At 39.7% G+C, this 23,450-nt stretch overlaps 2 protein-coding genes across 4 annotated transcripts in view; both read right to left on the minus strand.

Annotated features, from left to right (window-relative positions):
- The window catches only part of LOC132097864 (UDP-N-acetylglucosamine transporter-like), a 47,469-nt gene extending 40,027 nt beyond the window's left edge, over positions 1–7,442 (minus strand). The window contains exons 1-8 of one of the 3 annotated variants that reach the window (XR_009422783.1): positions 7,020–7,441; positions 6,163–6,391; positions 4,806–4,960; positions 4,608–4,730; positions 4,351–4,525; positions 2,502–2,620; positions 1,137–1,270; positions 824–1,013 (exon numbers count right to left, since the gene is read on the minus strand). Coding sequence is in view for 2 of the 3 variants with exons in the window: in XM_059503833.1 (XP_059359816.1) it covers positions 923–1,013; positions 1,137–1,270; positions 2,502–2,620; positions 4,351–4,525; positions 4,608–4,730; positions 4,806–4,960; positions 6,163–6,352 (987 nt within the window). In the remaining variant the exon portion in view is untranslated. Of the gene's footprint in view, positions 1–676; positions 1,014–1,136; positions 1,271–2,462; positions 2,621–4,350; positions 4,526–4,607; positions 4,731–4,805; positions 4,961–6,162; positions 6,392–7,019 lie in introns of those variants that run through there. The other 2 variants (XM_059503833.1, XM_059503834.1) reach the window with 2 other exon arrangements.
- Positions 7,443–9,656: 2,214 nt separating this feature from the next.
- Positions 9,657–23,450, minus strand: part of LOC132097861 (neurogenic locus notch homolog protein 2-like) — a 63,970-nt gene continuing 50,176 nt past the window's right edge. Inside the window, exons 20-34 of the mRNA XM_059503830.1 lie at positions 23,187–23,340; positions 22,890–23,074; positions 22,335–22,467; positions 22,002–22,244; positions 21,782–21,894; positions 20,675–21,192; positions 20,063–20,413; positions 19,821–19,963; positions 13,249–13,453; positions 12,840–12,930; positions 12,596–12,749; positions 12,153–12,475; positions 11,503–11,650; positions 11,289–11,386; positions 9,657–11,179 (exon numbers count right to left, since the gene is read on the minus strand). Coding sequence (XP_059359813.1) covers positions 9,797–11,179; positions 11,289–11,386; positions 11,503–11,650; positions 12,153–12,475; positions 12,596–12,749; positions 12,840–12,930; positions 13,249–13,453; positions 19,821–19,963; positions 20,063–20,413; positions 20,675–21,192; positions 21,782–21,894; positions 22,002–22,244; positions 22,335–22,467; positions 22,890–23,074; positions 23,187–23,340 — 4,242 coding nt within the window. The 3' untranslated portion in view covers positions 9,657–9,796. The remainder of the gene's footprint in view (positions 11,180–11,288; positions 11,387–11,502; positions 11,651–12,152; positions 12,476–12,595; positions 12,750–12,839; positions 12,931–13,248; positions 13,454–19,820; positions 19,964–20,062; positions 20,414–20,674; positions 21,193–21,781; positions 21,895–22,001; positions 22,245–22,334; positions 22,468–22,889; positions 23,075–23,186; positions 23,341–23,450) is intronic.

A 23,450-nucleotide genomic window follows, 5' to 3' on the forward strand; every position in this document is an offset into this window, starting at 1 on the left:
CATGCATTGTTTTCATACCTTTTAAAAAAATAGCAAGCCTTTTCTTTTCAATTTTGTGCTGCCCTTGTGGAAATGTATGTATTGTTATAAAAAAATTGTTTTTTATTAATTTATTAATTTATATATATATATATATATATATATATATACATACACATACACATACACATACACATACACATACACATACACACACACACACCTGATTTATTATTACTCTTCAGCATGTACTAATATACCTTCACACAGTGCAAAGCCACTAAAAAAGCACTTCCTTGCATATATAACTCAAGTAACACAAGTATTCTTTGTTGCCTGGTGACAGAGGTAATCTGTAAAATAATCAAAATAATCAACTGGCTGGCTGGCATCGTCTTAAGTATTGTTAGTCATTTTCATTATAATAATATCAAAAGTTTACATTCTGTTCACAAAAGATCCCTTATTTCCTCAATTTCTACAGCACAGAAACTAAGCCAGCAACTCAGTCAATTAAAATAGCATAAAATAATTTTTTTAGGACTTGCAGTTTGAATAATTACACAAAAATACAGTGATGCAACGACCCCCTTAGGAACATCCATTGCAGAGTTTCTGCAAGATTCAAGTTTCATTTGTGGCAAGTTACTGAAGGCCACTGTTGAGAATTAAAAGCGGCCATTGACAATTAAAGTGTTTTAATCCATCACCCATTAATGTGTTCAGTGCTGATTAATGTTTTCCACGTAAAACGTGAGTTTTACTGAAACCAGAGATGCGGAGCATTTCTCCCAGTGTATTTCAGCTCAGCACTGCACAGAAGTGGCCAAGCCGGTTATCCAACCTTGTATCAATCCTGTTTTCCACTCTATACCCCTTCTCTCCTCTTCTCCTCTCTGTCGTTCTTTTGTTCCACTCCACTTCAACCTCATCCATCCACTTTTCATGCCCTGCTTGGGTTGGGTGCCGGCTTGCTCTCATATCCATAGAGAAACGTCGCCATTATGACCATTACTGTGCCCAGGAAGAACACACTGGACAAAAGAACGGGGTTTTCAGTTTTCATTTCAATTAAATGCCTCTTTTTTTTACTCTAAATCAATTGAATTTAAAGCATTTATTGATCACAAGACATAAAACATTTTAATTTTTTTTACCTGGTAGGCTCAAAATCCTCAAGCCAGAAATATGAAATGAATGTGGAGAGGATAATTGAGAGTGATGTAGCAAAGCCTTTCAGTATGTTGTCAGCATACTTGATGACAGCAGCTATCACGAGCCCTCCAAGAGCCTGTGGAAAAAAAAATAAATAAATCAATCAATTTATATTGTTGCACATTAAAGGTCCCCTTCTTCGTGATCCCATGTTTTAAACTTTAGTTAGTGTGTAATGTTGTTGTTAGAGTATAAATAATATCTGTAAAATTCTAAAGCTCAAAGTTCAATGCCAAGCGAGATATTTTATTTAACAGAATTCGCCTACAAAAAACGAGCCGTTTGGACTACATCCCTCTAGTTCCTGCAGTAATGACGTCACTAAAACAGTTTTTTGACTAACCTCCGCCCACATGAATTCACAAACGGGGGGCGTGGTCTTGTTGCGCTCGCACGGAGAAGAAGGAAGAGCTGCGTTTGTGTTTGACGCCATGTCGTTGAAACGTTATTTTCATCTCGGAGTCCAATCACCTTTGTTTGGGTTTCCCAGGGACGCTGTACTTGGAGATTAATGGTTACAATTTATGTTTAACTCGGTTCCTGAAAATTATAATCCACATGTAAAACTATGTGCAGCACATTTTGCTGAGGACAGCTTTCTCAATCTTAATCAGTTTAATGCCGGATTCGCACAAAGATTATTCCTGAAAGATGGAGCAGTTCCCTCTTTGTCTGGAGAAGGCGTTGTTTATGGACCACAACCAGTAAGTGTATTTTATTATTTAAGTTGGTACGTTTAACAGTTTCTGTAACTTATTAAACAAAGGGCAACGCTGTTTAGCTTTGTTAACTAGATGTTAGGGCTGTGCAAAAAAACGAATGCGATTTTCATGCACATCTTGTCAGTAAAAACGCTCCTGTGATTATAAGTACATCTCCGGCACATGCTCCTGTCCACTTGCTTCTCAAAACTAGTCCAAAACCAATCGCGTTTCCAGGAGGGCCGCGTGCGCTCAGCTGCTGTCGAATCACAACACAGGAACCGCTGGCCCAATCAGAACCTGTTACGTATTTCTGAAGGAGGGACTTTATAGAACAAGGAAGTCATCAGTCCGTTTTTATGACAATGAAAACAGCTGTATACAGATAGGTGAATTGTGTGGAAAATACTGTATTTTTTTACACGCGAAACATGAACACGTTATATTGCACACTGTAAACACAATCAAAGCTTCAAAAAAAGCGCGTAAAACGGGATCTTTAATGCGTTGCAGGTGAAAAGCTCTTCTTGCTTCTTCCTGATGCAGCAATTATCAGTACTGACTCACATGTAAACTTGTCTTTTACTAAAAAGTTTTCAAGCTCACTTGGAGAGCGACCACAATCCAGGTCAGCGTGTTGTAGCCCTGAAACATTCCGTGTTCTCGGACTCGGTCACCATCGTAGGCCAACATCCCGAAGATCCCAAAAACCAGACCAAACATGCCTGCACACAGAAGACACAGAGGGCGAAACATTTACTTCTGTTTTACATACAACAGCACTCAGCTATGTTCTTTTTTTTTATTTATTTTTTTATAAAGTAAATAGGATTACAACTTAGTTACAAAAAACATTAATTAATTTTAAATGTATTTATAAACACATTATTTATATTTCAATTATTAATTTATAAATGCATTTATTCTATAATTAAAGTTAAAACTGAACAAATGTGAAAATGAATTTAAAAATCACAAACAGTAAATGAATGATTTCATCTGTACTACCACTCAAACGTTTACTGCATCTTTTTATACAGTAACACAGTATTGTAAAGTACTATTAGAATTTAAAATGTTTCTATTTTAATACATTTAAATGCATTTTATTTTCCATGATAGCAAGGCTATTTCAATAGCCATTAGTTCAGTTATCAGTGGCGCAAACTCCTTCAAAAACCTGTTTTTCTTTTTTTCTTTTCTTTTCAGGATTCTTTGAAGAATACAAAGTTAAAAAAAATAGAATTTCAAATAGAAATCTCTTGTACTTCTATAAATCTTTTACTGACACATTCGATCCATGTGTCCTTGCTCAATAAAAGCACTACTACAAAAAAAAAAAAAAAAAAAAAAAAAAAAAAAAAATTCTTACTGACCTTAAACTTTTGAACAGTAGCTTGTAAATACAAGTTATGAAATGAATGGTGACTTTGATATGATCAAATTATAGGTTATCACATTATGTTGGCACTCACTGACGAACATGATGCTTTTTTGGCTTAGCTCATTATGATGAACAGAAGTTCACATCAGGAGGTAAATCACTACAGGCGCTCAATTCACACATTGCCAGTTATAAATAAACCCTACAGAGATTCCACATGGCAAACATGAAAACACACGCATAAATATTAGCTTTAAGTTCCTGAATGTGACAGGAATGTTTTGTACAAGGATTTTGCTTGCTAAAAGAAATAAAACCTAGCTAAGTTTGAGATTGTCTCTCAGAAATACAGATGGTTAACAGAATTCTAGTGTAAAAACAGGCTATGTGTGTCATATGTCATCTTCTGCAGTGAATGGGTGCCGCCAGAATGAGAGTACAGACAGCTGATTAAAAACATCACAGTAATTCACAAGTAATCCTCACAACTCCAATCCATCAATTAAGGTCTCGTGAAGTGAAAAGATGTGTGTTTGATATAGATAAATTCATCAAGGCATTTTAAATTCATACTGTCACTTAAGGTGAAAAAAGCCCACAATTCATAATAATGCTTTCTCTATTGGAAAGTCCATCCCCCGTTGTCTTCTCGCATCAAAAACCATAATTATCGATCTCTGCCTATTTCTCTCCCGATTCAGATGAGATGTTTTTTTCATTTCAGATGGAATGCAACAGTTTAAAGAAGTTTATCGCTTCACAAGACATTAATTGATGGACTGGATTTGTATTACTATGATGTTTTTAATCAGCTGTTTGAATTCTCATTTTGACGGCACCCATTCACTACAGAGATATCCATTAGTGACCAAGCGATTTGTCATGCTACATTTGTCCAAAACCTCTTTTGTTTTGATGAAGAAACAAACTCATCTACATCTTGGATGGCCTAAAGGCGGCAAATTTTCATTTTTGGATGAACAACTTTTTAATGCATAACTGTCCATCTTTTAAATTCAATACAGGGATGTTTAGTATAATATAAGAGCCATTTTCTTTATGAACTCTTACCAAGCTGGATGTTTCGGACCCAAACACTCTGCTTGGTCTCTTTAAGGATCTTCTCAAAGTAGACACCAGCAAACCCACTAGAGCAACAGGCCACCAACACGGCCACCAGCCCGACAAACTGTGAGCCTGGAGTCAGTTGCTCTTTCTGCGGGTCTGACGGGGAGTCTGCTGGCCACTGTCCAAACAAACAAGCATCATTTGCATGAATACATCAAAGACTATAACAAAACAGAGTTTTCTAATCAAGGTATTTTTACTTGTATAAGTGCAATGCCGGCCATAAGAATCAGCAGAGACAACCACTGGTATACCCCGAGCCTGCGGCCCAGCATAGAAACTGAAAACAGGGCTGTGGTCAGGATTTTCAACTGGTATGTCACCTAGAAGTGTACAAGAAAAAAACTTAAGAATTATAGCCATAAAATAAGGTAATTATTGGACAGATAGTGGCTTACCTGGTAGGTAGCCGCATCAAGGTTGGACAGTGCTACGTAAAGCAGGTTATTCTGTAGCGTGTAGATCCCTGAAGGAATCGCCAGCTTCAGTGTCTCTATAGGCTTATGTAGAATCTCTTGTCTCAAAATACTGCTTAGCGCTCGGCCACTGTAACCTGTTTCACACAGACAGAGCAGTTACCCGGCAATAACGAATCAAATTCACAGCCATTCCACCCAAAGTATATTTTCATTTAAAATAAATGTGGTTCTTTTAAACATAAACATATTACGCAGGACAACTGTTCTCAACACTAATAAGAAGAAATATTTCTTAAGCACCAAATCAGCATATTAGAATCATTTCTGAAGGATCATGTGACTCTGAGATGCATTCAATAATATTTCGCAATGACTGTGTCCGAGAGCCTAGGCAGCTGACTTGCTACTTATCAGGCAATGACTTTGCAGGCAGCACTTTTGCATGAAGGGACCGCATAAAACAAAACAGAACGAGTTTTGGTGATAACTAAATAAATATTTAAATACTATAATACTGGTTTTATTGCTAGAAATAACATCAAAAGTGCAAAAGGTTAGTATACAAAATAAAATAAAAAAATAGGAAAACACTTTCTCAAAATATCTGTATCAGAGGTACCGGGCTAATATTATCAGCACTTACAAGAAAAAGGAATCACTGGATAAAGCAATATTTGCCAGGTTAGGGGTATCAAATATTTGGAAAATATTCACAATCTGAAGCACCATGTCAGTAGAAATTCATGAGTAATATTATACAATCTGTTTTGTTTTCTGACTGTAAATTAATTAGTAATCCACTTGTGTGGACGGAAATTGTCTACATACATTTTTAAACTATTTCTTCAATGTCTCCCATACTACTGTTTACAAAGACTGTTGCACCATAAATAAGATTGTATTTTCTTCAGTCTATTTTAGTCATGTTGGAGGGAACAGCAGGCGTCATTAATTTATTAAAGAGCTAGCAATAATTAAATAAAAAAAATGTAAAATACGTTATTTAAAGATAAAAACAATCACAGTGAAACGCTTATATATATTTTTTTTTTTGTTAACTTGCATGTCGTGCTCATTGACCAACATTCAAGAACCATGAGCAATGCAAATATGCTATTAAATTATTGAAATATTCAGGGCTGCAAAATGATTAATCGGGATTACTCAAATTAAAAATAAAAGATTATGTTTACATACTATGTGTGTGTACCATACTATGTGTGTGTACACATATGTATATATTTAAAAATCTTTGTATGTATATATACACGTGCTTTCAGGAAAAGATATCAGAAACACTACTTGTAAAGCATGAAGGAAGCCCCATGAAACTCACTATGATCTTTGAAGACAAGCCCCACACAGGTGAGGATCTTGAGGAACTCTGCCACCACCACAGCAGAGGAGGCCAGGTAACGTGGCCCGTCGCCTTGCAAGGTGCGCGAGTAACGCATGGTGAGAACCAGTGACGTGGTCTGGAACACCAGGATCCCCAGAGAGAGGTACTTCAGCTTGGCTGATGCCATGATGACAGCCTCTCACAAGGAGACCACGACAGACTGGGGCTACATGAGAAAGAAAGGGGCAAAGAGCAGACAGATGTTGAAATACAATGTTTTCCCAGCTGGCTCTGTAAACATTAATGGCCATAAACAACAGCTATAGTGTCTTTAACCAAGAAATATTAACCCTGGCCTGCAGTTTACTAAATGTCGTACATTTAAATGGATAGTTCACCGCCAAATGAAAAGTGTGTCATGATTTACAGTCAGACTTTATTCGCTCGGTGGAAAGACAAATTGACACCTTAGTCACCATTCAGATTCACTGCATCTTTTTTCTATACAGGGGAAGTCGATGGTGACTGAGCCTGTCATTTTGCTTTAACATCTCCTTTAGTGATTCAACGAAAGAAATGCAGTGTAAGTTACAACATGAGGGGGTGTAAATAATGACATATTTATTACTTATAGATAAAAACTGGTTTTAAAAAAAGAAGAAAAAGAGTAAAACGTTCTTCAACTTCAGTGTAAATAAAGTCAGCTGTAAAGACTTCACATAAAAGTGGCAAAAAGAATATAAATGACTAAAAATGATTGAAGTTACAAAACTAAGCAGACGCGAGAAGACAGACGTTAACATAAAACTATGATCCCACTTTGTAAAATAGCTGCAAATACCACATATTTTTACACTCACCTTTTCTGAAGACTACTGCAAAGACCCGGAAGTTTGTGAGTAGAAGTTTGAATACAAAAATACACGTTAAAACCGCGTCAAAGATCAATCCTTCAAGATGCGTTCTGCAAAAGTTGAATCTACACACAGTGAGTTAAATAGTTAAATAGTTCAATACAGTCATCTCATTTTGACAGTTGTTACACACTGAGAGCTGCTGCAGCTAAGCTATTTTCTAAGGAAATCAACCGTCCTGGGTAACGTTATTCCTCGCGCATGATCATATGCTATGTGTCCTCCCATGCCGCATAACCTCATTCATCAAGAATGAGAAGCCGACTCTCGAGTGAAGTGTAGAAAATCTTCATATGAATCGCAACAATCTTGCAGTACTTCCTAGCGTTTTATTCTTTCGATCATTGTATCGTTGTCGCCACCTATCGGTTGGCGGACAGAAGGCTGTCGAAGTCGAACTGGGCTGCGGTCTACGATGCTTTTCGAAAACACCGCCCTGAAACTTGCTTGAGAAGCGAGCGTTCATCTTCTTTGCATTGCATTTATTAGTCTTTCGTTTTTGATCTTTCTTATAAAATGCCCAATGTAGGTTTTCCTTTTGCAAGTAGTGGGCAATTGTAACACTCATATAAATCAACATAATAAATATGTGACAGACAGACAGAAACATAGATTGAGACTCATTCATTAAGCCAAATCAATTTGTAAAGGTTTTCTTTCCTTTATTTGTGTTTCATCTCTATTTTAATCATCAGCTGTCTTGGATTATCTCCAATACACAGGGTTTTTATTTAAATCACAAATTGTAATCTATAAAATACTAAGACGAAACATTTACTTCATTCTAGCATACTGTGTTGTATATATTTGTTGAACAGGAAAAGAAAGTACAATAGGTATAAAAAAAATTATATACAGCACATATAAAATTAGCTTTGCATAACATTCGGGTGAAGATACGATGCTCCAAAAAACCTTTGCTTTGTTCTTTATTTGATGGACTAACACCTGTTAAATTCCTCAGATTTCAGTACACTAAAAATCATACTGTTGAAGGGCCCTTAAGTGCTACAGGATATTAACTGTTTCCAAAAAGAAAATGCTATATGGAGCCTATAGTACATAAAGGTTTCTATTTGCATAAGCAGACTCTCTTAATATTGACCGTGAGCACACAAAATATCACTGATCCACCCACCTGCACAAATATAGCATACAGGAAGTTCAGAAAACCTTTGATAGTATTTCATCACCACTCTGGCTAATGTATGCATACATCTCTAAATACTATTATGAGTGTTTATTTGGTGTATCAGAGATCCAGGGGCTTTATTGTGCAAAACACATTTAAAAAATGTGATTGTACTAATTCGTTTTATAAAGATTTGCTCAAAAACACAAAACAGAAAAAGTGAAACAGCACATTTAGATTTTATAAAGTATTATTTCTAAATTACCAAGTGATTCATAGGTTGCAACGACAGGCTGATTGTATTTAGGATGAAGGAAATACATGATGTGTAAATAAAAGATACAACTTCAGAACAAGTTAAACTGCTCAGAATGTCAATATACAAGTAACACAAAAAAGACAGAACAAAACTAATAAAATAGTAACAATGGTTACAATGATGTAAAAGGCACTGATAATATTATGTATAAACATTTAGTTTTCTGAAAATTTCACACGGCTTGATGGCAGCTGGAATTCCTCTTCAAACCTCTGTCATGTCTGTGCGGCCACTGAATACTGCATACCATTTCAAAAGAAACAAAGTGGAACCCATATTTACAACTTCTACCTCTCTTAATCATCGGCAAGGCAAAGTATAAACCGTAACAAGTAACATAAAAATGTAACATTTAACTATCTACTCCACAGTTTAGCTCTGAATCACACATGAATGAATGAGATGTATGTGTAGCACATTCACGTTACCAATCGCAATAAAAGTACCACCAATCAAGAAAAAAAAAAGAGAACACATGAAAGCTGACCCATTATATAAAGATTAAATTATCAGTTAAAAGCATAGTTCACCAATAAATTCTGATGTACTTTCAAACCTGTATGACTTTCTTCTGTGAAGCACAAAAGATGATATTTTAAAGAATGTTTTTCTTCATATGATGAAAGTCAGTGGAGTTCAAAGCGAACTTAAACCATTTGATTTCGTTGTATAGACAAAAAAGGAAAAAAACTCTATTCTCAGACATTTTTAAAAATATCTCCTTTTGCATTTCACAGAAGAAAGCAAGTCATTCAGGTCCGGAACAACAGAAGAGTGAGTAAATTATGACAATTTTATTTTTCGTGTGAACTATCCCTTTAAGGTTTGTACCAACTAAGCATATCTGACTTTTAACATCAACAAAAATGATCAAAAAAGACGGCAGATTAAATGAGAAAAATTTCCTTCAAATTGTAAAACGCTTGACTAAATCTTGAAATAAATTTCCCCAAATTGGGGACAGTAACCACAATTGAGACTTCTTAGTTTGGCACTGTGACTGTGCATTGGTAAAAGTGCCCTAGATCATAGATGGCCATTAACAGGATTCCCAAGTTGTTAAAAGTGGTTTCTCACTTTTATGATTAGTCCGGGGCTTCTGTTCTATTAAATATCCGGGCTAACGGGAATTTACAATGAGCAAACTTCAAAGTCAACACGGAGAGTGGAGAAGAATGGAGAAAGGATAAATGGCCGCTCTTCTGGCAGCTGAAGAGAGAGACAAACGAAACAGCCATGCAATTAAACTCCCGAAGGTCCAAGTTCCTACGCATACACACTGCTGCGCTGTGACTGCTGCGACTGTGTCGGCTGCGCAGCCTGTGATGGGGGCTGCAGCTGGGCTTGTTCGGGAATGTGTGTGTGGCAGGAAGGAGGCAGTGTGTGGGGGTGTCCTAGAGGGGTGGGACTTGTTGTGACATCGGACCAGTCTGAGTTGGAGTGGGGCGACGAAGAGGACCAGGGGTCAGGTGATTCAGGCGAAGGAGTGAGGTAGGGGTGTTCGCTGGGATTGCGTGCGGGATGTCCAGGGGTGGTTCCCTCAGAGCCGGCGGTGACGTAGCTGTGCTGGGAAGGTGGCGTTGGATATTTATCCACGGGACTCTGCCGTGGCTGATAGGAAGCTACTTGTTGTGCTTGGCTCTCAGGCAGCCCATGAGGGAGTGTGTGGTTGTGACCGTGGGGGTGTTGAAGGGTATGGGACAGGCCGTGCTGCATTCCCACATTAGGCATGGGGTACATCATACTTTGGTTACAGTGCAGGTGCTGACTTTGTGCCTGATTTTGCCCCTGTGCCTGCATCTGCCCCTGTTGCGCCTGCTTGAGGAGGCTCTGCCCATTGCCTGCCGCCATCATTTGGAAGGTGACAATGGGTGGCAGCTGTTCACGGCTCATGGTGACATTCATCGGGGTGAGCATGCCTGTGCTGTGGTGCTGCTGCATGCTGGTGTTCATCTGTTGGGGTTGCATGAGGCCAAACATGTGGCCACTGTAGCCATGTTTGGCCAAACTCACCCAGCTTTGCTGCTGGCTCAGCATGTGACTCACAGGAGGCAGCATGGGCCTCACGGATGGGGTGCTGAGCAGAGGGGGAGAATTCGCCGTGCTGGTGGTGGCCACTGCCTCTCCAGCGTACGAGTGTGGAGACTCCAGGGAGTCCACAGGTGACATGGTGACTGAGCTCTCTGAGAGGCCACCAGCTGCTTTGGTGACATTTCCGCTGGCTCCTGCCACCACCACAACATTTGGTCCCTCTCCTCCGGCTGGCTTCTTTCGCCTCTTTGTCTTCATTTCTTTTAGATCTTTGGCTGTCCCGGCTGCAACAGTGTTTGCTTTTCCTCCTGCTCTGCGATTCTTTTTGCCCTGTGGTCCTGGACGCATGCCAATCATGAATCCTGTGCCATTTGTCCCACAGACCATGGAAGAGTGTCCCCCACCGTTGCCCACGTGGTTAGGCCCAGAATGTGGGCTGTGTACCAGGTTGTACTGGTCCAACAGACGCACAATGTCGTGATGCATTCGTTCTTGCGCAGTATCACGAGGCAAGCGGTCAAGGTGGTCAGTGATATCACGATTTGAATAATGATCTAGGAGAACTTGGGCCGCTTCAAAGCTGCCCTCTCTGGCAGCCAGGAACAAGGGGGTCTCCTCCTACATCACAGAACAAACAAAACTGAAGTGTTTGGCTGGCACACAAAACATCTGTGTATTCAAAAAAGTGATTAAACATGCACATAGATAAATAGACTTGAACGAGTACCTTGTTGTCCTGCATGTCTCGATTGGCTCCATTCTTGAGTAGCACTAGAGTGGCATCTACATTATTAACAGCAGCGGCCCAGTGCAAAGCTGACTTGCCTGAGAATAAGATGAGAGTGATGAGATTAAATCATTTCATGTCTAGAATTTATTTTATTCCATTTATCAACAAAGTTATTTTCTATGATGTATGTTCATACGGGCTTTCATCTTACCATGGTCATCCACAGCATTGACATCTGCATGGCAGTGCACCAGTTCCTCCACCATGCCCTCCACGGCCAGTCTGGCTGCCAGGATGAGTGGTGTGGTGCCGTCATTCATTCGGGCATCAAGATCAGTGGCACGGTTACGGATGAGAATCTGGAGTACAAAAACACAGTAATGATTGGTATGTGCACACAAAAACATTTTTCACAAACCATGAATAGAGAAAAAAAAAGAAAAATATACTATCGGCAAACTAGTCTTTGTGTGTATATATATAAATACATATGCAAATAAATTTTTCCACAGTGCATGAGAACTGCCCACAGAAGAGATATTCAGGAAATAACCAGAAGTTCTGTCAAAAACTAACAAAACAGGACCCAGATCAGCTAAAACTATTTACGAAACAAAAAAATACATGACAATACATATACATACCACTATTTGAGAGCACTTTCTAGGTAATTATATATATATTTCATATTTTAGAGCTGTTGTATAGCTCAATTATGTTAGTCACTATAGATATTTGCATGATTTAATAATTTCCTTGAGTTTTCAAGAGTTTGATTTAATTGATAATTTTCATGACTCTGGGAAACCTGTAATTCATGATGAAGTTATGAGGCATATGAGTAGAAGCTCATTCCCTAACCTGGAAGACTCCTTGGGCATCTGCCGCCACAGCCGCATGTAGAGGGGTGCGGCCCATGTTATCATGAGCATTGGCATCAGAACCAGCATCCAGCAGTCTCTTGGCGGCATCAGCTCGGGCGTATCGTGCAGCGAGGTGAAGGGCAGTCTCCCCGGTGCGATCTGTCTGGGCATTGAGTGATGCACCCTGGCCAATTAAGTCAGTTATGACGTTTGTGCCAGGCTCATCAGCGCCACTTTCCTCCTCCTCATCTCCCAGCATGCTGCCACAATCGGGGCTGCTGCCACTTCGTAGAGATGCCAGCATAAGAGGAGTGAAACCATCTATGAGCATGAAAGAGAATATAGAGTAAGTCAAACTTTTTAAAAGTAAAACAAAAGAGTGAAAACCTTCTTTCCTCATCTACTCAGATTGTGAGTAAGAAAGAATCTCAGTCTGTTAACCTGGTCCTTTAACATTGACATCCAGGCTGTCCATGTCCATGTCCGCCTGAGGGGGGGTGAGTGTAATGTCCGCAGCTTTGTGATGCTGCAGGGTCCACTCTCTCCTGTCCACTCCTCCATCCACTCCGACAGGAAGCAATGGCTTATCCTCTATCTGTGAGGTTGGAGGGATCCATTCAGATTGATCATAAACAAAGAGATCTGATACTTTCATCTTCAGAGCTTTGGAGGTACTGTCTCTTACCCTTGGTTTTTTAGATAGATGATCCTCCTCTGACCAATGATGGGTAGAACTGCCATCCATCAGCCCTACATCCTGTGGTTTCTGCATGCTCCTGAAAGAAAGTGGAGGAAGAAGGGTTGACTTTAGATGCCATCTGAAATCAAAAGGTTTACAGAATCAAGTAAAAAAAAAAAGATTCATGCTGTTGTTGCATCATATATTCATTTTATCACATAAGAGCTAAAAACAAAAGAGATATGAAATTGCCCACTCAGACATTTTAAATAATAATAGATGTGTATAGTGTGTTAGATGTATAATATATACAATATCAGTTGAAAGCACACAGTCACATTATTAATCACTTCCCATGGTAACATCAAGGCAGCAAATATCTTGAGATCATAGTGGAGTTCAGGTGCACACTTACTTCATGCCATAATCATCCTGTCCCACTGGCTCCCTCCGCTTGCTGTCTTTCTTTGCCAGGAAGCCATCAGGAAGCCATAAAATCCCATGCTTGCGCTTACGCTTGGCAGCCAACACGCCCAGAACCAAAATCAGAAGGATGATAGCTGCAGCCACAGCAACCAGGTACAGGAGAGGAGGCAAGGTGGGTACTGAGTCTTTATCGCCTGAGGTGGAAGAGGATGGTTAACCCATTTAAAAATTCTTCTAAATGGTTTCATGCATATAGTCATGTTAACAGTCTCCTATGTGAACATGTTCTGCATTTATTTTCCCCAGGGTTTTTTTTTTCTTGAAAATCGTATTTGAATGTGTGGCAACTATAGTTGCCGGTGGGCAAATATGTTTTATGCACCCTTCAATGTCAAATTTGAATAGGAGGAGAGCATTTGGTGTCTAACTCAAAATAACTGCTTTCAACAGTTCAATCTTTTTTCATAAACAAATTTTTTATGCATAAAAGTTGAAGAACAATCGATGTAAACCCCAAAAAAGTTGCATCGAGCTTATAATTTCATTTTCAGTTCAATTAAAATAAATAAATTAAAATAAATAGAATGAAGAAAATATTACATCTATATAACAGAAAAAGGTATACCTGACAGAAAATTACAATTTTTTTTCAGGCCCATACTATTCAATGGCTGATTTCAACAATATTGATAATAAATGGAAATGTAAACTCATTACTTCCAAATTTCAATATTATAATGGAATCATAAGCTACTAGTCATAAAAAGAATTATGGTCCTTGACCAATTACAATGAAATGCATCCAAACTGGATAAAAGGGGCCTCAATATTTATATATAATTAATGTTAGCTTTCCATTCTTTCTTTTGTGTGACTGACTGAAGTTCTGTCAGGAACACTATCATCAAAACGATAGACACTTAGCATGAAGTTTGGTTTGGAGGTATGGTTCTGTTCTGGGCAAAAACTCCCTGTCCATCCATGCAGCCTGTCATGAATGAACAGGGAGAGCAGCAAAATTAACCCCCCTAGGGTAAACAGAACAGAACAATGCAAATATCATTAATGTACTTATTCAAGAAAAATGAGTCCGATTCAGCAAGGAATATCGGAAAGCCAAGTCCTGACTGTGAGAAAGGAGGAGTTGGGGATGGAGGAGGGTAATTTGCTCCTGAGCAAGCGGAAAAGCTGCTGAATAATACTGACTAGAGCTTATATAGGAATGCCGCGATACGTGTGCTAAAGCTTAATTTTGTACAATTTTATTAGTAACATGAAAATGTAATCTCTTTGGGAGGGGTTGTCTTCGTCATGCTTCCTGGAAGTAGGGGTAGGAACCTGACAGCCTCATGTAACAGGAAGGAAGTGAATACCTTTTTTTTTGGTTGCTTGCTTGCATGTCATTAACCCTCTGGGGACGGATTGGGCGGTACCGCCTCAAATGGCATAGTTTTACAAATGTGTAGTTATCTCAAAAACTATTAATGCTAGAGAGATGCGGTTTTTTTTGCCGTCTTCCTCAGATTCCACTGAAAACAGCGGTATTGTATATTAAACACGCTTCCCTTATTGCGCAATACCCAGGGCAGGACTTACGGTGGTGGGGGCCCCTGGGCTTGAGTCACTTTCGGGCCCTACCTTCTATACATTACTTTGAATAGAACAAAATGATACATACACAAGCTATGTATTAGAGCTACATGCTGCATGCGCAGCCCACCTGGTGTCAGAGAGAGATTTTAGTGTCTCAATGCGTTGGTTTTCATTAGGCTGCAAACCTGCAGTTACCACCTTCCATCTAGCTGTGGATTTCAAGCAGAAGTTGAACAAAGTCTGAATGAAGTTAAAAAAATCGGCGGTCTCTGTGCAGCAGTTTACGCTATTAACTCCAGCCAGATTAAGCATGTGCGTGGCGCACGGCACCCACTCTACTAGTGGATTTATGTCTTTGATGTGAGCTTGCAGCCCGTTGTACACTCCTGCCATGTTGGCGGCATTATCATAGCACTGTCCACGGCAGTTACTAATATCTATGTCCATCTCATGTAAAACTGTGATCACGGCATCACAGAGTGCCTTCCCTGTGTGGCTAGATATAGGGAGAAATTTTAAGAATCACTCTTCTACGAGGCCCTCGGGTGAAACATACCTTATAATAAATGTAAGCTGATCAATGTGCGTCATGTCGGGAGTTGAATCAATGCAAATGGAAAAGTACTTTGTCACTTTCACTTCAGCAATGATTTCAGAAAGCACTCTATTGCTCATTAGCTCGATAAATTCGTCAGATGTTTTTGATGAGAGATATGAGGGGGTTCCTACCCCAGCATTGCAATATAACGTTATCTGTATGTGTGATTTCAAGAATGGGTCGAATTCACTGATCAGTTCCAGGATTCCCATGTAATTCCCATTGTCAGCTCGACCAAATATTTCACTGGAGCCTCGGAAAGCCAAACCACTCTTTGCAAAAGTTCACTCCAATAATTGCATTGCGACTCGAACTGCTTTTTAAGTTGAGAATCTATAACTCCGTCAGCTGCTGCTCTGTTGATGTAATTAAACATAGCCTTTCTATGACTGTCACTATTTTCGTGCTCGGCAATGCGTCTGGTAGCATGTTTCCAGTCATTATAGCCAGACTCAAAAAGGGATTGACCGTCACCCTCGCCAAAAAGGCGGCAAGCAAAACAAATCACACAACCGGTGGATGGTGAGCAGAGCAACCATTCTCTGGGCAAGTACTCACCATTCAAATGCTTGCATTTGAAATGAATTTTAGAAAACAGTCTCTTCTGATGTTTGTAGTGGCGTTCAGAAGCCTTGACATTAGCATCCTTATTTTGAACGGACTCCGGACCTTTTCGCGCCCAATAAGCACGCACGCTTTCATCAATTTTACCCCAGCGAGCAGGATCAGTGGATAAATGGATTTCTGGATAAATGGATTTCTTACTGCTAAATTCTGAAAAAACAGAGGTGTTAATTATATGACCTAAAAACTCTGCTTGTAATAACCTAGAACACTGTCTAAGACTTGATGGTTGCTCTGTCAATTCTTCGTCATCAGTTAGGAACCTAGGTGTGCTATTTGATCGCAATCTTTCCTTAGAAAGCCACGTTTCTAGCATTTGTAAAACTGCATTTTTCCATCTCAAAAATATATCTAAATTACGGCCTATGCTCTCAATGTCAAATGCAGAAATGTTAATCCATGCATTTATGACCTCAAGGTTAGATTATTGTAATGCTTTATTGGGTGGTTGTTCTGCACGCTTAGTAAACAAACTACAGCTAGTCCAAAATGCAGCAGCAAGAGTTCTTACTAGAACCAGGAAGTATGACCATATTAGCCCGGTCCTGTCAACACTGCACTGGCTCCCTATCAAGCATCGCATAGATTTTAAAATATTGCTTATTACTTATAAAGCCCTGAATGGTTTAGCACCTCAGTATTTGAATGAGCTCCTTTTACGTTATAATCCTCTACGTCCGCTACGTTCTCAAAACTCAATTTGATAATATCTAGAATATCAAAATCAACTGCAGGCGGCAGATCCTTTTCCTATTTGGCGCCCAAACTCTGGAATAACCTACCTAACATTGTTCGGGAGGCAGACACACTCTTGCAGTTTAAATCTAGATTAAAGACCCATCTCTTTAACCTGGCATACACATAACATACTAATATGCTTTTATTATCCAAATCCGTTAAAGGATTTTTAGGCTGCATTAATTAGGTAAACCGGAACCGGAAACACTTCCCATAACAACCTATGTACTTGCTACATCATGAGAAGAATGGCATCTACGCTAATATTTGTCTGTTTCTCTCTTGTTCCGAGGTCACCGTGGCCACCAGATCCAGTCTGTGTCCAGATCAGAGGGTAACTGCAGTCACCCGGATCCAGTACGTATCCAGACCAGATGGTAGATCAGCACCTAGAAAGGACCTCTACATCCCTTAAAGACAGCGGAGACCAGGACAACTAGAGCCCCAGATACAGATCCCCTGTAAAGACATTGTCTCAGAGGAGCACCAGGACAAGACCACAGGAAACAGATGATTCTTCTGCACAATCTGACTTTGCTGCAGCCTGGAATTGAACTACTGGTTTCGTCTGGTCAGAGGAGAACTGGCCCCCCAACTGAGCCTGGTTTCTCCCAAGGTTTTTTTTCTCCATTCTGTCACCGATGGAGTTTCGGTTCCTTGCCGCTGTCGCCTCTGGCTTGCTTAGTTGGGGACACTTCATCTACAGCGATATCGTTGACTTGATTGCAAATAAATGCACAGACACTATTTAACTGAACAGAGATGACATAACTGAATCCAATGATGAACTGCCTTTAACTATCATTTTTGCATTATTGACACTGTTTTCCTAATGAATGTTGTTCAGTTGCTTTGACGCAATGTATTTTGTTTAAAGCGCTATATAAATAAAGGTGACATTGACATAAAGAATCTGTAGTTGGACATTGTTCGGTCGCTGTTTCTGAATTCAAATCGTCTCCAACCGTTTCTTCCAGCGGGTTTGGGTTGTTGTCCTCTGGATTCTCCCCTTGCACATCAAGCTGTGGTGTCATGGGTGTAAAAAAATCCAGTAATCCTTTTCATTTTACTGATAACTTCCTTTTTGCGTTGCTGTCTTTCATTCTTTAATTTTCTTTTAAGCGCGCCACTCTGATACCGTTTGTCCACCATTACATCACTGTCTAATGCAGACAGGTTTTTTCAACGGCAGTAAACGAGGCACTGCGTAACTGCCAATAACCAATCAGCAAACCTCAAGATGACTGACATTTAATTTAGCTAATTAAGTTACATTTTTCATTGCAGGGCAGGACCAGGTAACAATGCTAGACCAATCAACAAACTTTAAAATGAAAAATTAAATGACTGACATATTATTGAAAAAATCTAACGTAAACGGGCGGGGCCCCCTATTGGGCGGGGCCCATGGGCTTGAGCCCAGTCAAGCCCAATGGTAAGTCCGGCCTTGGCAATACCACTGCGTAAACAGGCCAATGAAAACTATTATGTTAGGCAGATTCAACACGCAACAACCAAGGTAAAAACCGCTGGGAGGAATATTTTTCTAACCCAATCAGAGGAAGGTTACCATGATTTATTCTAGCCATTCAGAGGACTCTGTAGCTCTGCTGTAGCCTTGTAAAAGCTGGGCTGGACTATAGTAAAACGACCTCCAGCCAGGTGTAATCAATAACCGATCGGAGAATCAGCATGAGGTGGAGAAAGCAGAAAGCGATCGGAGTGTTACATAGAGCGATCGGAGTATTAGCGAGCACAAAGAGATAAATTCGAGAGAGATATAGCATTATTACAGAATTGTTTTATCAAAATTGCAAGCAGTAAAAGATTTACGGCAGAACAAGCTCTGGAACAATTACTGGAAAGTGACGAGGGGAAATCTGGAGCAGACAGCTTTTACACAGATGACGAAGTATTTTACCAGGATGGGGAAGATCCATTTGAGGACTGGTATGTAGCTTCAAATAACCTCTTTATCATTATAATTTATTATATCATACATCTTGCTTGAGTATGTATATGTTTTGGATTTTTAGTCAGATAGCGATTGAGGCATGAAATATTTGTTTTAGTGTACCATACTACTCTTTCCCTGTAAACTCAGTTCAAGAGTGGTGTGAAATTTGTTTCAATAGACTGACTTACTCAACTAAGTAAACTGCTCAGGTCAAGAGAGGTGAAATGTGTTTTTAGTGTACAGTGGAGTTTCATAGGGTTACATGAGTTTATAGGAGTTATTTTTTCTACATTGAATTTTGACCCAAAAAAAGCTTCCAGTTTGATTGTGTATTTGCTCTGATGCAGGATGCAGACAGGACAACTCGCCGCACACCCCTACCCATTGTCCCTTGGACCCAGCAAACCCTGCACACAAGCCTGCAGGTGTCAGAAAGTACTGTGAGCACTGCAAGGCAAGCAAAGTGTACAACAAGACCTCCTGGCCTTGCTTTGCTCACTGGCATGCCTAGGACTGTTTGTAAAAAAAAGTTAATTATTTAATTGTTCTTTACACATTTGATTAAACAATAACACATTTCTGTCAAGCAAAGAGTTTGAAAAAAAATTTTTTTTTTCAAAAACTTTTCTATATTGTGTGTTTTTCAGTAATAAATGACAAAAAAAAAATCTCATTTTCGTTTTTGAAATTCTCTAGTTTATTGTACAATTTTTCACTCATACTTCCTTTATAAACATATTGCATGCATGCTTATGGTAGCTTAGGGTCTTCTGAATCCATCGATACCAAATACATGGTGGTCCATCATCATTACATATGGTTTATAAGCCGAAATGTAAAAATAGAGAAAACGGACCAAAAAGGGCTTAGTCCCCTAAGGGTTAAGAAATAAAAATGAATAACATCTTGAAAAATACTTACAAAAGGAAAATGACAACTATAAACTGCGGCCACTATAGATGCACGTGGGCTCAAATGGGTTAACAAAGTTTACATAGAGAGAACAACACTACATAAAGTGAAAACCACAATGTTTTACTAGTTCACTTACTTCCCACAGAGTAGATGGGGTATGGCAGATCTGAAGTTAGGAACTCGGCAGCTATGAAGGCTGCAGCCTGGTCTGCACTGGAGATGTATTCAACCGAGTTCTGAGAACACTGTCGATTGTCAATCTCCAGGTGAACCTTAGAACTAAACAAAGGAGACATCCAAAACCATGTTCATTTTTACAAACATGACAATATTATGAAGGTAAACAACAAAATGTTCATTTCTGGGTGAGGAACATACCCAATAACCTCCCTCTCCACCTCTCGTTTTCCACGTTGCTTCATAGTGGCAATATTGTTTTGAATGTCATCTTCCTCATTTCCATAGTATGGGTACACCATAGGTTTCTTATTCTCATCCAGCTTAAGTCTCAGGTTGGTGTGCAGCAGTGTCCCCAAAGAGCGCAGGAATCCCTTGAGGTCACCCAAAAGCTCCTTGGGCTGCAGTAGCACCACGATCACCAGTGTACCATCAGCCAGCTTGGGAGGAGTATCTGTGGCACAGTCCAGACCATCCCAGCCACATGCTTCTGTGTTGCAGCCCTGGTTACAATGACCATTGGCGTAATGATCTGCACAGTATGTGTCATATCTAAGGAGAAATTAGGTTAATGAATATGTATTATTATATTTAAAATGGAAATATTATGCAAGTATATATATTTGGGGCCTGTAAGATTTCTTTTTGCTTTAGACAAAAGTCTATGTTCACCAAGACTGAAATTATTTGACCAAAAATACAGTAAAAAAAATTGTATATCTACATCTAAATGTTTTCAAGCATTATCTCTGCAAGTTTCTCAAAGAAAAGCAGTAATCCTCTAGAGTGTGAGAAGTATACTGGGATACATACTTGCAAGTGCTCGGGCCAGTCGATGAACCTTTCTGGCATTCAAAGCTGTCAAAGAGGCAGCCTGCATTGTTGCACTCTGGGTCACAGCGGCCATTATGGAATAACTCCCAGCAGGATACGGAGGCTGTGCAGTTCTTCCAGGGCTTGTCCCAGTGCAGCGTACAGTCACCTCCATCCCACTCACATTCTGGGGTCCTACATTGTGGGTCACACACTTTGTCTCTTGCCCGCTGTTTGCACTCCAAATATGGGCAGGATGGTTTATACGTTTGACAGGTCGGCCCACTGAAGCCGGGTGGACAATGGCAGCTGAACTTGTTGGAATTGTCTGGCATACATTTGCCACCGTTTTGACACATGCAGCGGTTTGTGATGCTCTCGCAGTGCGGTCCGGTAAAACCCATTGGGCAGCGGCACTGTGGGCGACCCTTAATCTCCATGCACTGTCCACCATTTTGACATCGCAAACTGGCACAGGAGAGCATCTCAAAAACGCCACAGTTGAAGCCGGTGTAACCCTGAAAGAGCCACACAGAGGCTGTTAGACCCCAAAAATAAAGCAAATCATGGTGCTACCTTATAACGAAATGACTAGGGGCTAGTAAGACAGCAGCAGTGAGTGAAAGAAGAGTAAAAGACGAGTTAAGAGAGAATCAGACTTTCACTTCATACCTGATTTATGCAGCTTCAGTCTTTAGTGCAAGCATGAGAATAAGGAGAGAAACAAGCTGCCTTGAGAAAAGTAAACATTTTCAAGCAAAGCAAGACAGAAAAAAGCCAAGCTAATGCAGCCATTAAAAACTGTCAAAGAAATGTCGGAAAGCACAGCAAGAGACATTAGTCATTAAGATATCCTTCTCCTCTTGGAGAGTAGTTAGTGAATATCCTTTAAATAGGGAATGCTATACAGTACAGCAAAATGCAATTGCTTGCACATGCACACATATACACTTACATTCAAAAGTTTGGGGTCAGTAAGATTTCCATTTAAAAAATAAATGCTTTTAAAAAAATTGTATTCATCAAAGAATACTTAAAATTATACTTTATTAAAAAAATACTTTTTAAAAGAATTTAAAAAAATACTTTGTTTAATTCTGCACTTACAGGTTGGCAGGTACAGGTGTATCCATGTAATGAACTCGTGTTCATGGCACATCTGCCGTTATTGTGGCACGGCTTGGACTTGCACAGATCCACCATTAACTCACAATGTTGCCCTACAGGGGGACGGAGAGCACAAAAGTGTGTAAGAAAGAAAATAGTTAATTTGAATCACTTTAAAATAGTTAGTATGATAATCTATTATTCTAAAATAAGATCTCACCAGTATAACCAAGACGACAGCGGCACTGGTAGTTATTGGTGAGCGGCACACAGTCAATGGCGCCGGATGGATGGCAAGGTCCAGAAAGACACTCATTCACATCTCCCTCACAATGCTCTCCAGTGAAACCAGGAGGACAGGAGCAGGTGTACCGCCCCACACCATCCACACACTGGCCGCCATTCTTACAGCGTGCGCCGAATTCTGGGGCGCATTCATTCACGTTCACCTCACACTGCAAACCTGCACAACAGAGAGGATGTGGTAAGGGGACATTTACATATCAGTGTAACATCCTAACATTAAACATACTGCATTAAGAATCAGTCATACCTTTGGTGCCAGGAGGACATGCACAGGAGAAGCGGTTGATCAAATCAATACAGGTACCTCCATTGCGACAGGGATTCGACTGGCACTCGTCAACATCATATTCACAGTTCACGCCCTGAAAACCTGCTTTACACTAATAGAGAAAGTGAAAGGTTTAGATATTAAAATATCAACCGATTTCTCTAGTGTACATTATTTCTATATACACTACGTTTTAAAAGTTTAATGTAATTTATTCCTGTGATGGCACAGCTCAATTTTCAACATACATAACTCCAGTCTTCAGTGTCACATGATCCTTCAGAAATCCTTCTAATATGGTGATTTGGTGCCCAAGAAATATTTTTAATAATATTAAAAGTATTAATAATACTGTTAATATTGAAAACTGCTGCTTAATATTTTTTGTGAAAACTGAGATAGATTTGTTTCCCCAAGATTCTTTAAATAGAAGTTTAAAAGTACTTGAGATAAATGTCTTTATAATTTCACTGTATTTAGCCCAAACTTTTGAACAGTAGTGTATATCAACGTTATTAAGTGAGATTGGTTTACCTTGCAGTTATATCCACCCTGGTAGTCCACACAGGTCCCTCCATTTCTACAGGGGTTGGAACGACATTCATCCACCCCTTCCTCACAGTAACTGCCCATATAACCAATCTGACACAGACACTGGTGTGTGTTGTCTTTGTCGATACACCGCCCTGCGTTCTTACACACCATGTCCACCGCCACACCTGGAGCATATAGGAAGTTACATTAAGAATTCAACCAAACCTACAGCTTTGTACATTTTGCTGCATTTCAAAACATTTACAGTGAAATTAGTCACTCTGTCTAATCTCTCACCCTTGTTTTTGGCAACAGTCTGACAGGACATATTAGGGATGTCACAGTACAGGCCTGTCCAGCCATGCTGGCAGCTGCATCTCCAATCCATCTCCTTCTGGATGCATGTGCCTCCATTCCGACACTTAATCTGACTGCACACGTTCACCATTGACTGCAGAATGAAACAATCAGAGAAATTAATTAAACTTTATTCTCTGAATATTCACCGACTTACAACCAAATTTCACACAGGACAAGAATCATTTTATTATTCCAACTGCG

This window comes from Carassius carassius, chromosome 21, assembly GCF_963082965.1.
Source record: "Carassius carassius chromosome 21, fCarCar2.1, whole genome shotgun sequence".
Classification (NCBI taxonomy): Eukaryota; Metazoa; Chordata; class Actinopteri; order Cypriniformes; family Cyprinidae; genus Carassius; species Carassius carassius.